The 16,151-nt window shown below is 36.8% G+C and overlaps 1 protein-coding gene across 5 annotated transcripts in view; it reads left to right on the top strand.

Moving 5' to 3' along the window:
• The window catches only part of SCAF11 (SR-related CTD associated factor 11), a 41,227-nt gene that overhangs the window by 14,197 nt on the left and 10,879 nt on the right, over positions 1–16,151 (top strand). For 4 of the 5 annotated variants that reach the window (XM_052669131.1, XM_052669134.1, XM_052669133.1 and 1 more), the window contains 7 exons: positions 5,094–5,171; positions 6,578–6,675; positions 7,691–7,758; positions 8,364–8,410; positions 11,297–11,403; positions 12,319–12,408; positions 13,709–13,815. In XM_052669131.1, coding sequence (XP_052525091.1) covers positions 5,094–5,171; positions 6,578–6,675; positions 7,691–7,758; positions 8,364–8,410; positions 11,297–11,403; positions 12,319–12,408; positions 13,709–13,815 — 595 coding nt within the window. The remainder of the gene's footprint in view (positions 1–5,093; positions 5,172–6,577; positions 6,676–7,690; positions 7,759–8,363; positions 8,411–11,296; positions 11,404–12,318; positions 12,409–13,708; positions 13,816–16,151) is intronic. The other variant, XM_052669136.1, reaches the window with a different exon arrangement.

The raw sequence follows: 16,151 nt of genomic DNA on the forward strand, positions 1-16,151 counted from the left end.
GCAGGTCAAAATTATAGATGGGTAAGCACGTATTCTGGTTTCCAGGAGAGGTCTGAATGCATTTAAATAAAGCTTAAAGGAGGTTGACTAGGTAGTTATGTCTATCAGATAGCAAGAGTATCTGCAAAATCACCTCCACTAAGACAACTTCTGTAGCAGCAAGGTTATCCTTCCTGCCTGCATGCATTCAAGGAGAACTCTTAGCTATTTTGTATTCTAGTCAAAGGTGTTGAAAAAAGATTTAATATTTTCTGTTTTATCAACATTACTGTGCAAGAGATATGTTGACCTTTTATTTTTTTATTTTTTTAGTGGCCCTTCCCTAGTAAACATCTCTCCTAATCTTTGTTCCTGGCTTCTCTCATTTGTTTTTTTTCTTATTTGGAGAGTTTGGAAATGGAGTGCATTTAGCTGTAAGTTTTCCAAAGCTTTGGGGCACATTTGAGAAAGCAGCTAATGTGGCATCATGTTCCACAGTGATCTGCTGTAGTGCAAAGCAGTGTGAGCAGTACTAGGGTTATATGCACGAACTGAATATGCAGTGTGTTCAAAGAAGCCATGAGCCTGAAAACTTAAATATGAAGAAAGCTTCTTGTTCGAGCTCATGAATACATAGGCTGTGGATCTGAGGAAAAACTTCTTTCAACTCATTGTGGAAAACCTAGGCTTTTTTTTCCCCACCTACACATTCTTTTCAAATTACATGTTCTCTGATACATCTTTTTCTTGGCAGATTTATCGAGTGAAATACGCTCATGTGACAGCTTACAAATCTGTTAGGGAGGTACAGCATAAAACTGCATGAATGTTTTTGAGCATGGGTTCAAGCTCTCCCTGTGAGATAGTATCAAAGAAAGTACAGTGACATAGTAGTTCTTCATCATAATTTTACACATCCTTACAGGTCATAAGTGATTTTATCCTTACCTAAAGACAGCCATTATTCCACTAATACTTGTCAGTCTAACATTGGATATAAGAGCAACAAATGATTACTTTGGATAAGAAATAAAAGCTCCCAGTTGGAATGCCTTTAGTAGAGAAAAAACAGCTATTTACATAGTAACTAATTAGTGTGTTGATTAGATATTGAGACTGGAATCTCTGTTCTTATGTGCTCTGTATCTTCATTTGCAGCAGTGATATTTTTGGAAAAAAAGAAAAAAGCTTCAAAAGTTACAGTACTTTTTCTAAAGCATGGCTACAGAAGCTTTGGAAGCTTTTGTGTGTGTGTGTGTGTGGGGGGGGGTTTGTTGCTTGGAGTTTTTATTATTATTTTAGGTAAACTGAAAAAAATCATCCTGGATTCTGACTTGTTTCTAGAAAATGCAAGTGTATTTCCTGGTGGCATCTTTTCATCCAAATATAAAGAGATGCCTCACTGCATGTTACGTTGTGGTGTCTTGTATCACTGAAGATGGAAGCAGAATTGTTGAGGAATGTTTTCGGAACTGTTTGGGTTAATTTGAACTTGTTTGAGTAGCTTTCTAAAAATTCCCAAGACCTGTAACTGCTGCAGCCTTTGTCTTCATCACGTTGTTCAAATGCTGCTTGAAGTGATGCTGTTAAAAATAAGGGACGCTTTCTTTTTCAGATTAGATGTTGCTGTTTTGTGGTAGCAGTTTAAAGAACACTGAATACCAAGTTACACCTGTAGAGCTAAAGCAGGATTTTGCTAGAGGATCATCAGAAGCAATTAAAATACTATTGAATGTATTTTCAGGGAACTTAAGAACAGGAGCAGATGTGCAGGTGCTCTTCAGGGAGTTACAGCTCCATGAACACTTACGTGCTGTATGAAGGTAATTGTTCAGGTATTGCAGGCTAGGTGGGAGAAGGGGTTGCTGTAGAGTTACCAGTTCAAACGTGGAAGCTGCAAGGTAGTTTCATGTAGAGAGTAAAACAGGGATTTTGAACAGCGTGCTGAGTTACCTTCTCTAAGTAGTATTGGGAATAGAACTTTTAAGTATTGGCTGTGTGATCATATTAAATACGTGTTCTTTTTTGTTCCAAGTTTTACGTATGTATGTTAAATTATGATATTGTATGGAATTGTAATTCTTCTAAGGTTGTGATACACACACCCTGTTCTGGCCAATAAAAGTGACAGCTACTGTGTGGACTTGTTCTGTATCAGTGGCTATTTTTCTCAAGTATTTTTCCACCCAAAAGGATGGTGTACATTCCCCATTGTTCATAATGTTTCCTGGATAGAAACTCAGCAGAGAGGACGGGCTGACTTGCCTTGAATAAAAGGATGTCTTGTCACCTTTGTTCACCGAGCCATCTTTTCAATATAAATAACGATAGAAAGATGAAAGAAATAACAATAGGGATGAGTAGAAGGCAACCATTCTTCCTACTTTTCTATTGTAAAGGTGTAGCCATCTTTTCTTACCCCCAACTTCTTCCTGTAGCATGAATTTGGCCTCGCTATTGGGAAAAAGGACAATTTTTTTTTTGTTGCTTCCAATTCCACTGATGTGTTTATAGAAAAGTGTAGTATAGACAAAGAAACCTGGATTTCTTCATGGCTGCAGGCAATTACACCCAGCTGGGGAGCACAGGGCAGTGGTGCACTTGACTGTCCTGTCTTTCTGGAATTTCACTTGAGAATTCTCTTGAGATGTTTTGCAAACTGTCAGATATTGCTAGAGCTATGAAAAGCAAGTGGGTAGGAGTAGAAAAAACATCTAGTCTTTCTGAACGTATCCGAGCCTTACTGTAGCTTTTGATTCTTCCAGATTGTTTTCCTCTCTTTCTGCTTCTTATAACCATATGTAACTGTTAAGCATTTCTCCAGGAAAAACTGGTCATGTAAAAGTGAACTCTTTCCTAGTAGAGTAAAAATGCTTGTCACTTGAACTGCTGCTAGTAACACTTAGCATTCTACGATATGTCATTGCTGTGAATGAACAGAACTTACCATGATTTAAACTTGTGAGCATAACTTAATGTTCAATGTGTAAATTCAATGTCAGAACAGATTGTCTTAGGAAAACTGAACTTCCAGTTAACCAAAATCCAGAAATATGACCAAGAATTACTAGGAAAACTGTGCTTCCTCCTGTCTTTGGCAGTCATAGATACGTGTATGAATGGAAATACCTACTGAGAAGTTTGCAGCAGGTTCGTACTGCCAGATATGCCAGCTGAGTACCATGCTACTGCAGGGCAGCTATATGTTCACTGCAGGACAAAAACTTGTAATCTGAGCCCTTAGGGATCTTGCTTAATTGCCCAGTGTGCTAATTTTAACACAGCAGGAACAATTAAAAAAATCCCACAATAGGGGAAATAGCTTTTAGTTGGAATAAAATTCTGGAGCTTCATAAGGAGGAGGTAAGGATTTATCCTGTTCAAAAACTTGTTCGTGCAAGTATCATGTCTGGTGGGGTTTTTTTAGCTGTTTTTTTCTTAATTCAGTTTAACTTTTTTGTCTACTTCAATTGAAATTGGAAGCTGTTCATATGCTCAAGGTTTGGGGACTGAGTTACATGAATCATAAGAAAGTTGAGCAGTCTGAAATTGAGAAAGGAAGAGAATCAACTGGAAAATGAAAAGTCCTGGTGAAAAGATTAGAAATTCATCACTGAACTTCAGGGCAGAGTTCACATGCAAGTTTCTCGTAATTGCTCGTGCAGTTGTAATACTACATCTTACTTGCATAAATAAAAAGTAGGGTTAAAGTTCTCTTAAGAGTGGAAAAAATACACTTTGTATATTGGTTCTTGTATAGTGAGTTAATTAGAGCTGAAGGCTTTATGTTGAGTTTTGTGTTTGCATTTGTTTGGTTTTTGTGTTTTTTTGGTTTTTTGTTTTTTTTTTTTTAAAGACTTCAGAACTGCTCTGCTAATGGCTCCTAAAGTGAAGGGAGGGGGTGACCGACAGACATGTATATGGAATTAAATGAATAAGTGATTCTGTAGCAGCAAAAGCTACTATCTTGTTCCATATGGATTTCTCTGCAAGTGGATTCTGTCACCCAGCTGAGCCAAGTTTCAGTTGAATTTTCTATTGCTATTAATATTTTATTATTCTGAGTGTAACTGTAGGATGAAGTAGCCTTCTGTTTCACTCTTTTGCAAAGTGTTTTGTAAAACTTGAGTTGTTTTAAACATGGGAGTCAGTTCTCTTCGTAGACTGCAAAAAGGGGAGAAGTAGTGCATTCACATAAACGCGTAAGTGGAGCAAAGGTGTTATCCTGTGTGCTTTTTATCTGCCCAGTTTTCTGATATTACAGGAAAGGGTGTGGAAGGGGATTGACTCTGGTTTTAGCTTGTTGCTTTTCTTCTGCTCTTTTACCTCCATTTGTGTGAATTCTTGGATGGTGGGCTGTTTGGAGTTTTGGTGTTTTGGTGTTGTTTTTTTTTCTTTAGTTACATTGCTGCCAGTGCTACTAAATAATAGAGTGTCCGTTTGCACTGTTGCTCATTGAACTTGAGGGAGGAGCAGATAAGCACAAGAAGATAATTACATCTTGAACACTTGCTGGCAATGTGCAATAAACCAGCAGTGCATTGTAATTCTTGACTGTATATGGAAACTTTCTAATGTTTTGTTGCTTCTGGGTCAGTATTGGAAGTGCCACAATGTAGTAGACATCAAAGATTAAATATGAAAAGTCCTAAATAGGCAGCAGAGAACTGTGAAAACAACACACTGGTGGCAGAAAGGTTGGGAAGTTTGAACAGAGATCAAAGCAGTACTGACTGGCAGGGAATGACTTGTTTGATTTCTGTTAAAAAGATAGAGGTGGATTTAAAAGCTGAATAGCTCAGACATCAGGAGATGTGCCAATGAGCTCCACACTTGTTAGAGGACTGAAATTGAGAAGTGAAACTGCTCTGTATGACATCGGCCTCCACCTATGTCCTGTAGTTATGTACTGTTTTATTCCTAGTGTTTGTTAGTATTCTGTGCTCAGCATTAAGGAATGAGGACGTTTGTGCACTGGTATAAAACCAGCATTACCTACCAGGGATTTAACTTCCTGTTGTTCTGTTAGTTACTATATTATTGAATAAAAATACCAAAGCCTGAGATTTTTCATAACTTACTATAGATTTTTAATGGGAAAAATAATTTTTCAGACACAGGCTTCGTGTCCTATTGATCGCAGACCATTTCGAGCAGTATGTCAGCTTGGTGCATTAGAAGATCAGATAAAGGTATGTTTGGGGCCTGCTTTTTCTTACATAGCTTCAGTTGTATTAATGCATGAGTTATGCTGCAGCTTTTTATTCTGATGTCTCTGTTAAATAAGACTCCCTAATGAAATAATTACAGCTGTAATGTTTATATTAGGCACTTGAAGCTAGGAATTGCTCTAATAATTTTTTCAAACAAAATGTTTACAGTAATAATAATCATAATGTTGTTATTGGTGCTGCGTACTGTTTTTGAACATTCCTGATACGTTCAGGAATAGAACCACAGTAATTGGTCTCCAAGTACTTTTTTAAACTAGGTTATGTAAACAAGTGCTGTATTAATAAGCATGTGATCTTGTATATTCTTTTTAGCTAAGAGAAATCTTACATGTTCATGGTCTCCAATTCAGGAACAAAAACTAATGAATGAAGGAGGAATCAGTTAATACTAAGCCTTGCTGAGCCTAAATTTCTGAATCTTTTCATCTTCCAGTTCTTCTGAAAATAGACTATTTTGGAAGGATGCTGACATTTTTATGCACAGTTTGAGGTTCTGTGGTAAAACTGTGAAGCTGCTGGCTTTGCTTTTGGTCATGCTTTGGAAACAGGCTCCTCCTGGCCGTTTCTTGTGATTCTAGAGCCCCAGGTACTCAACTGCAGAGCAACAAGGCGACAGCTGCGGCTGCTTCCTTCTCAGCAGAAGCCATATGTAGCACGTTCTGTTGTTTTTATTTCTGAACAACCACAGCAGCAGCTGAAGACAGATAAACTGAAGTTTTCATTTGGAAGAGTTTCAGGGCCTTATCAAAATCTGGTTTGAAGGGGTTTTGTTCACAGATCTGCACTATGAAAAGCAGACAAGGAGGAAGGGCACTACTCTGAAAAAGAGCAGCAGGGACAGATGGAAGGTGTACTGAGAACTGTTGGTGTAGTGGTCAGTGTTAGCGGGAGCGATGTCAGCACGTGGGCTGCTTGTCCGTCGTGATATTCATGAGTAGAACACTAACAGCTTCCAAAATAACACAGTTGAGATTCTAGAAAAAGGAAATATTAGATGTCTAGTGAGAGAAATGGAAATGTAGCCAACGAAGTAACTTTGTCGTTGCAAAAATTTCATTACCAAATTTTCAGTGAGGGGTAGTAGTACGTAGATGAGATCCTTGCTGTGGCAGGCTGAATGTTCAGGGGGTTCTGATGCTGTGGCATAGTCAACATACATATCAAGATGTAAGCTTCTTCCTCCATTAAATGAAAAAATGTTCAAGTCTGTGAACTACAAGATGAAGAAAGCAATAATTTGAGAGTAGTTCCAACTTCTTCTGTTTGAGCTTATTTTTGTGTAGACCTTAAGAGAACTTGAATACATTTAAAGCCTATGTTTGCTAAGGTTTCTAGTCTGGTCTGACTTCATTTTCTCAATGCAGATTCAGGTAGAAAAACAACAAAAGATAAAGAAAGAGGAGGAGTACTGTACCTGGAATAAGGAAAAATATAGCCATGCAAAGATAAGAAGATTCCTGAGGTTGGTATTGCACTTAATATAGGGCATTCTAATTTGAATTATCCAAAATCAAAGTTGAAATCTTACAGAAATGTACAGCCTGGGATTAAAATAATTTTTTAAAAGTCTGTATAAAAATGAACTGTTTTCCACCCATGGTAGTTGAGCTGCTACTGCTATTGCTGCTGTAATTTCATCTTGGAGCAATGTATTTCTTACTTGAGATCTGAAATAGTTCTTTTGTCAGATTTCCTTGGGAAAGGAAAAAATCATTAATTTTGGATAAGATTTTATGTGTAAAACATGTTTCAACCATCTTATATTTTCTTATCTGAATAGGCAAGCCCTTTTTTCTTGCATATTATGGACATTAGTGATGTTCTTTTTTGCCATAGAACATCTGTAGTCTACAGCTTTTTTCATTCTAGTGAGCTTGAGAGGAAGGTGTGGAAATGGTGTTCCTGTTTTGAAAAAAATTGGTTCTCACATTTGTTGTACTGCATAAGAAGATTGAGATTACACAGATAAATGTCACTAAATACTGATAATCTAAAGTCACTCTTTCATTGAGTTTGTGATGTACACAGAGTCCTTGAGATAAGACTTCACTACAGAAAAGATAACTGAAAGTAAATTACCTTTCTTTTTTTTAACTATTGCTAGAAAAGATTGTTTCACCTCTCTGAATCACTTTTGACTTCTATATTCTTTTAATATTTTTATCAGCCAGTTGTGACACCTTTCACAGGTTTTCCATGAAATCGAGCAAGGTTAGCCATTCAGATTTAACACAGAAAATTATATTTTGTTGTGTAAATGGATTTTTTTCTATCCTTAACCTTTTTAAAGCACTTCAGCATTTAATACGTGGAAAATGATGTACAGGATACAAGGCTAGGTGTTAATAGCAGTCAGAATATTGGTTCATAAACACAAGAATACTTTGAATCAGAAACTGATTTTGAGTGTATAAACTCATAGTTTAGGTACGCCCGGAATGTTGCTGCTTTTGTAATGTCTTCTGTTAATGTTGCAGAAGAGCTGTGTGTTCAGACAGAGGGTCCTTAGCAGCAAAATTGAGGAAAGTTGTGAAGAAGAAATGCAGTAAGTTGTTATTTGTTCTCTGTTTGCTAAAATTGCTGGGTTTTATTGTGCAACTCTTGAAGTACTTTTCTTGATGTGCTTACTTTTTTGGTATATTATTACTGTTGTTTATATTTGCACATATAAACCTAATGCCAGGGAATTGAAGCTTGGAAGTACAAAGCTGCAATATCAGAAAGTGCTGTACTGGCTTTACTGGTAAAACTCCCTTGTCCACTTCAGTCACAGAGGAATTGTATTTAGTTTCAGTACAAGATCATTTTAGATGACGCGTTGCTGACGCACAGCTAATGATAAGCAAAAACCAAAAAGTTTATTTTTACTGAAAGTGCAGAAACAAGAAGCACTGAGCAGCATTATGAGGCTCAGTTGATAGGCGTTGTTCTGTGTGTTCATAACTTCTGAAAGTAAGCAAGTATCACAAGAAATGAGAAGTAGTTGGTGTATGAAAGATTATTGTGACGGTTTTACTGAAGTTGTGTAAACACATTGCAGATCATCCTGGGATACGTTTTTAGTAGCATCTGGTTGTGCTAACACTTTTAATGAACAATTAAAAACTAAAATGTTAAAGACTAGATCACAGTTCTGCTTATTTCACACAGGTAGTCTTTTGTCTGACAAACAAAACAAGAAAGCTCTGTCTGTGAAGGTAAGTAAGGTTGGTTCTGATAATGAAGCATTTGTAAACTTTTTTTTCAGGAAGGCATCTTCCAAACAGCATCTCACCCTATTTTTAAGTTCATTAATTCCAGAATGATGCAAAACTGTTCAGTTTATATTGCTATGTTTTGAAAGAAGTGATGAGAATACTTAGTATGATGTTCTCTCTCTCACAGACATTTTTGAGGTGGTAAATATTTTCATTTAGATTAGGATGTCACATTTAAAATACTGTAACTACCCTACTTTCATCTTTGTTCATCAAAAGAAGGTGGGATCAGCTACAACTGTTAACCTAAGTATCATTATGTGAAGGATATGAGAATTTCCATTATTTTTTATGAAAATTTGAGAAGTAGTAACTAAGCAATTTGTTAGGAATAAGCTATGGACATTCTAGTTTGCATTAAGTTGATTTTTAATAGGAGATTTCTATGTGAATGCTGGTTTTGCTAGGCTTCTCATTTTTATTCATAATTTTTAGCCTATAATACATGTTCTATGTGGAATTTTTAAGCACCTACAAAAGTTCTGTTGTTTGATTTCTGCTTTCCCTCCTTTCAGAAATATTTCAGGTTTCAGGTTAGGGGTCTGGGGCACCTTCTCTATGAAGACAGGCTGAGGGAGCTGGCCTTGTTCAGCCTGGAGAAAAGAAGGCTGCAGGGTGACCTCATTGCAGCATTTCAATATAACTAAAGGGAGCCTACAAAGAGGAGGGGAATCAACTCTTTGGAAGGGTAGATAACTGCAGGACAAGGGGAAATGGTTTTAAGTTGAGAGAGGGAAGATTTGGGTTGGATGTCAGGGGGAATTTCTTTACAGAGAGAGTGGTGAGGTGCTGGAACAGGCTGCCCAGAGAGGTTGTGGATGCCCCATCCCTGGAGGTGTTCAAGGCCAGGTTGGATGGGGCCCTGGGCAGCCTGGTCTAGTATTGAATTTGGAGGTTGGTGGCCCTGCATGTGGCAGGAGGTTGGAGCTTCATGATCCTTGAGGTCCCTTCCAACCCTGGCCATTCTGTGATTCTGTCTCAACTTAGTGATCAGGGCTTTCCTGATCATAGTAAGGTAACCTTTAAATTTGCTTGCATGAGGTAGTTGTGGGTAACTGATTTCATTTTAGAATCATAGAATCCTTAGAATTCAAAGGGATTTTTAAGGCCATCTTTGACTCCCCTGTGGTGAATAGGGACAGCACAGCTAGGTCAGGTTGCTCAGAGCCCAGTCCCCAGCCTGGCCTTGAAAGTCTCCTGGGACAGGGCATCCACCAGATCTCTGAAGTGTGAGTGTTGGTGTTCATTGTTTTGTCTTACCTGGAGTTTAAAAATTGAGAGGAAGAACTGTTCAGGTCCTTATTTTGCGTGCTGTCTTGTTGCATGTGTTGTAGGGGCAGGTACTATAGCATGCAGCATTCTGTAGCTGCTGACCCTTATACATACCTCATCCTTGGCCGCCGCAATTATAAGGCTGTCTTTAGCCCCAGCCTCCCCTTCCTAAGTCAGGTATTTAAAAATTTTGTTAATGTTGCCAGTTAGAGTTAACATTGCTTTTCATTGATTTGAAGAGGTTTAGGACTGGGAGGGTGGTGCTTGGTAGTAAATCAAGCACTAATTTGGTTTTGAGGTTGGTCAGTACTTCTGTATCTAACTTCTGTGATTTATTGTACCAGTTAGTAGCATTGTCTCACAGTATAGATTATTAAAAAATCTGAATAAAGAGAAGTAAAACTTGGGAGGACATACAGTGCTTAATTTAATTATCCACTGTGCATTCAACATTTGAAAGGAAGCACTCATTTACTAACTGCACTTAATGGAAATATCTGTGGAACAGTTGGAAACCTCTTTTTTTTTTTTTTTTTTTTGTTTGTTTTTTTTTTGATGGAGATGAAAATGCTGATGTTCAAAACCAGAGCATCTTTAAAACATTTTTAAAACAGCTTTTTGGGAGAAACTTACTGTGATAAAATGGATAATGGTACAGTCAGCTGGCTTTCTGTGCCTGAGTTTCATAGAGCATGTAGAAAATGACTACATACTTGAGACATAAATAATGTATGTCTTACAAAGTTTATTTTTCTTCGGAGTAAATATTTTCTGTAAGTTCCCATCTTAAAATATAGATGATAGGGAACGAATAGGAATGTCTCACTCAAATTCCAGCTGACGTTAGCCCTGGAGGTGATAGGATATGTGGCAAAAGCAGGTCACTGTAGATTAGTGTGTCAGTCTGGGAGCTGTCTGGAGGATTATTGTTCAGGGCTTTTTTTGTAGCCAGCCCAATGCACAGCAGCAGATTTGAGCTGTTTACTGATCACAGTGCAAGAAGCAGTGCACTAGCATACAGTGGTTTGTTAGGTATTGATAACTCCTGAAATGAAAAGTGGTATCTGTTGAGATATAAAGGTGATTCTGAGGATTTTTTTCTGTGTGAGGGTGCAGTAAACAGACATACCATTTAATCTGGAATTTTCTAATTCTATCTAAATGTAAAGAAGAATCCCAGCTGCTCATATGTTTTCTTTAGATCAAGCATGCAGTGAGCAGAAGGGATCTGTCTAAAGGTCTTTGCTGTGGTTCATTAGGTAGCAGAAACGGGTATTGTGAAGCAGTAAATATTGGACTCATTTATGTATGATTTCTATAAGAAATACTAAGGATTTTACTATGAACAGTCTGTAAAAATGATTTTTATTTGCAGAGTGCATGCTAAGTTGTTTTTTTTTTTCAGTCTCAAAATTCCCATTTGATGTGATGGCAAATGGTACTAATGCTGAGCCTGCTTTTTCTGAGCTGAAGTGTAGCTGACATTTAATTTCAATGCATGGTTGTGTATTAAATGCTAATCATTCCATTTTGCATGTTCCTGTTTTTTTGTAGACAAGAAGGCAGACCTGCTGGAATGAGTGCTTCAGGACTAGTTTCCATAGTGCCCTTCCAGCCAATGGTAGCAGTGAAGAATCCTTTCTTAGCTGTAGAAATGACTGGTTAGTGTACACCAATGCTCAAAATAAACTTTGAGTTACTGTATTGTAGATACTGTAGCTCCTTCTGCTTCTATCTGTATGTTACTGCCTTGCAATATTTTGAAGTTTTACTGCTTTTATATTTGTTACAAATCGGCAGTTAAAGAAAGATGAACGTTTGCAAGCATTTCAAAATGAGTACAGTTAAATCAACATCCCAATATCTGCTATGTGTTCAGCATAAAATATTTAAGATTGTGCTCTTGATTTCATTGATTTAATAGGAATTTAGCTCACATTTCAAGTCCTTGAAAAATTGAAGCCTGGAGTAGAAGAGGGCTAGTCCTGTTATTACTAGAGCAGTTAGTAAAACAGCTAGCAATAAATCTCCTGTTATGTAGCAGAAACAGTTGTGGCTTTTCATTGTTTGGTGTCTCCAGGAGGAGCACTTTCAATGTACACAAAGTAATTTTGCATAATGAGTAGCTAAGGAGCACAAGAAATTTTTTTTAAAAGGAGAAAAAGAGTAGCTGAGGAGTAGTGTAACATTATTTGGACAATATGACCTCATAAAAAGAATACTGTTAGTATGTTTTCAGCAGTTTGTAAGTGAAAAATCCATAAATGGAAAATATGCAATACATACAAAAGAGGTGCAAAGTTTTCAGCAACGTTTTCACCTTCTTTCAGCTCTCCAGAACACATATTTTGTATCCTATTTTGCATTTTCTCACCTAAAAGTGTATTTACTACTTCAGTTATCCTTGCAATGACTGCTTTTCCCTTCAAACTGTATATGTATTTATTTGCATCAGAGCTGCTGAAAGTTATAATACAGTTGAATTTGAAGATTAGCAATTGATAAAAGCAGTTATTGAAATAAGGAATTCTAGTAATAAAAAGATGTTATTAAATGACATGATATTTGTATTTTAGTACAGACTTCACAGATGTCAATGCATTGATCAGGCAGAAGAGACAAGAACTGGAATTGTCCTGTTCATCAATGCTTGCTAGAGTTGAAAGGTATATGTCATGCTGTTTTTATGTAAATGGATTTTCTGCTGTGTGTCTTGTAGTATCACAGAATCACACAAATACCAAGGTTGGAAAAGACCTTGAAGATCATCCAATCCAACCATCCACCAGTCACCAACAGTTCTCACTAAACCATGGTCCTCAACACAACGTCCAAACGTTCCTTGAACACCTCCAGGGTCAGTGACTCCATCACCTCCCTGGGCAGCCCATTCCAGTGCCTGACCACTCTTTCAGAGAAGTGGAGAACTTTTCTTTAATCCTTGTGATGAGCATAGTAACTCCATTGACGTGTGCATCTATCACTTTTCATAAAAATGCAAGCTTAAACATATTTTTCACTTAATTTAGAAGGTAGTGTATATGAGCTCTTAAAATTATTTCTATCATTGCAGATCAGGTGTGTTTTTTCTCATGTCAGTCTGACTCTGACTTCCCTTCATGGATGGTTCCAGCACTTTTTCTGACTGTTAGTAGACAAATTCATAATAGAAAGAGTAACAGAGATTTTTTTCAAGTGAAACAGAACATGAGAAATTTTTTGTCAGAAAGCAGATAAATGAGCGTTAAAGCACACCCTGAAGATATCTTTATGAATCTAAAGCAGAATTATAAAAACAACAGATTTAAAGTTAATATATATATATATATATATATATATATATATATCCATATATATTTTATGTATTGTGTATATTCTATATATATATATAGATCCAACTCTCTTTGATATTAATTCTACAACATACTCTGCCTTTGGCATAAAATGGACAACAGAAATTGGATAAGAGATTTTTTTATTATAACTAAAAGCTGCACTTTGGATTTTAATGACAAGTTCTGTATTTCTTTTCACACACTTCTCCTTGGGGAAAGTTTAATTCCAACTCAACGGTAGCTTAAAAGTAGTAGATTACAATGAAATTTTTGTACACTATCTTTCGTATTTCTGCAGAAAAAAACACTGTTCTTACACTGAAGTGCTACGTTAGCTTTCAGGATTTTATTTCCAGTAGTATAGTCTCCTAATTTGAAGTAGTCTCTTTGTTACAGTTGTTTGGCTTTGAGTGTATATTGCTTTAACATAACATACTTTCTTGGAACTGTTTTACCAGATTAGACCTCATGGTAAGCCTGGAAGAAGGAAAGCTTTGTTTTCTGTCAGCTTTGTGTTTCCCTCTACACTGTGAGGTAGAGGCCTTGTGTTTGCATAATGGTCTCGAGCATTCTTTCCAAAACTTCCTGCAAACAGCTGTAACAACTAACATTAATGATTTTACTTTTACAGAATTCCTTTGATGTCTTATGGAGCTGAAGCTGAGACCTTTCTTCTCACTTCTACTGCAGTGGCAGGGACAGTTCTTCCAACAAATATCAGGCCTTTGGAAAACTTTGGTAAACTTTTTTTTTGTAAGTTTTCTTTATAGCTAATGGGGAGTATTGTGAAAATGTGATTCTCAAAATTCAAACTTTCAAAATCAGCTGGCGTATTTCTTAAATTGGAGTGTACAACTTGAGCTGTACGGAGAACAAGTGTTCTGTGTAACTTAATTCAGTTCCTAAATTCAGAATTTTCTCATATTACAGCTTTTTATCTTATTTGAAGACACTCCATTATGATACATTCTGAGTTGCTTGATGTATACCAGTGGTGTATTTGCTGACTGACTAGAATAGCCTGCAAACATGCAAAGCCTGCAATACATGGATCTCCTTCAGTGTGTCTGCAAGCTCAACAGGGCAGAAACTTGCAAAGGTGTTGAAGCTCCACAGTGTGACAGGAACTTAGCAGAAGACAAGATATGGCAGGGATTACCTTTCTCCAGTTGCTTTAATTGCCTCTCTCCCCATACTCAGCTGGAGTATAGCTTCTCTTCTGTTGTCTGCACAAATTTCAGAAGTGGGAACACAAGAGTGCCGTTCTTTTAAGTCTGGAGATAATACCTTTGAATTTGAAATTAGGCCACTTTGATTTGACTAATAGGGAAAAAGATGGAAGAGATTTTGGTTTCTTTCGGCCTACTTGAATCAAGGAAGTGAATTATGAGGAAGAATTAAGTAGGAGGATGATTGAAGAAATGCTTTATGAGTTCATATTCTGCATTGTTGTTAAATGTACTTATTTCACTTCCCCATTTGCCAGTAAAAAAAAATAAGTTACTTCCTCTGGCTTTTTTGGCAGTTGAACTGATGCTTAACTGTTTCTGCTTTTAGTAGTAATGAGTGTGTGTGGTAGCTTCTATCTCTTGATTTCCCAGGCTTCTTTGCCATGTCCCAGAAGCGGAGGGAAAAATAATCAGTTTTTCTATGAGTTGAAGAGTATTCACGTAACCTCCAAAATATTTTTCAATGTTAGACAATTTAGAACAGATTTATTACCATTGATAATTGCTGCAGCTGACTTGCAAGTACTGATGATGTTGTCAACTACTAATGCAGAACTTGAAAGTAAATGCCTTATGCTGTTTTTTGGAAGAAGCAGGAAATGGAATCTTTATGGGGGGGGAAAAAGGATGTATGTTTTTTTAAATTTACATTTTTAAATACTTTTCTCACTCACCTAGGTTAGAAGTTAGATGTTTTACATTTTGAAAAGTAAAATCACTAAGCTAAAAAGAGAGCAAATGAATTTATTTCTGTAAATATGCTTTTGCCACACCTAAACTGGAGTTCAGATATTTAATGTAATAGCTTGTTTGTGCAGTGGACAAAGTGGAAGACAGTCATCGATGTTGAAACTTAAAGCATTTTAGTATATGGACACTAAAATTCTAAGTAATCTTCGGATTTGACTTGAAGGCTTCCTGCCAGCAAGGGTCATGCAGGAGGCAGAGTCTTGAAATTTCCCCAGTGGATCCACTGGTGGGTGTAAAGTGTGAAAGAATGCTCCCTGTGGATTTGGGCACATCCTGTGAGTGTTCCTTCCCCATTCTGCTTTTTTGTATTGGCTTAAGAGAGGAAGAACAGGAAAAAATGGTAGGGGAAAAAAAGCAAGGAGAAATTCACCTTTTACAGATTCTTTTAGAGATGCATGGCATGCAAATATGTGAAGAGGGGAGTGAGCTCTTTTCTTACAAGTAATATGAAATGAAGAGGCAGAAGATGGAGGAAACACGGGTAAAACTGGGACTTTCTGCAAAGATGAACAATGAAATGAAAAAAAAATAGATATGCAATTTAAAAACAATTTTTTTTTGATGCTTTGTCTTATTCCTCTCCTTTTTAATGTATGTTCTTAAGAAGCTTATAAAGCATATTTCAGTATTTGTGAGATGTGATACATCAATTGCAAACTCTATTGAAATTGATCTTTCTAAGCAAGTTTCTACTGTTTGTGTATAAGATGAAGCTGTGAATGGAATGAATTTAAGGAGCAAATTTTTTATTTTTGGAGTCTACGCAGAGTATGAAACAAAGTAATGGACCTCTCAAGAAATTAATATAATTCTGAATTGAGTATTACATTTAAGAATATTTACTTAATTGTCATTTATCTTAAAGTCTGGAGCTGTCACTTGCAAGCTTTCAGATGCATTGAGTATGTACAATCTATTCCCTGTGCTGCAAGGCAGCAGAATTTGTCCAGTTTGCCATGGAGCATTCAGGGACTTTCTTAAAACTTTGGAATGAGTTTACACTGTCAGGAATTAGATTTTGTAGAGAAGTATGTTGTCAGTGGTGCTTCTCATCAAGTGCTTCCTGTGTGATCGTCCCTGACAGTTGTCTGAAAA

The sequence above is a fragment of the Tympanuchus pallidicinctus genome, unplaced genomic scaffold, assembly GCF_026119805.1.
Source record: "Tympanuchus pallidicinctus isolate F22 unplaced genomic scaffold, pur_lepc_1.0 scaffold8, whole genome shotgun sequence".
NCBI lineage: Eukaryota > Metazoa > Chordata > Aves > Galliformes > Phasianidae > Tympanuchus > Tympanuchus pallidicinctus.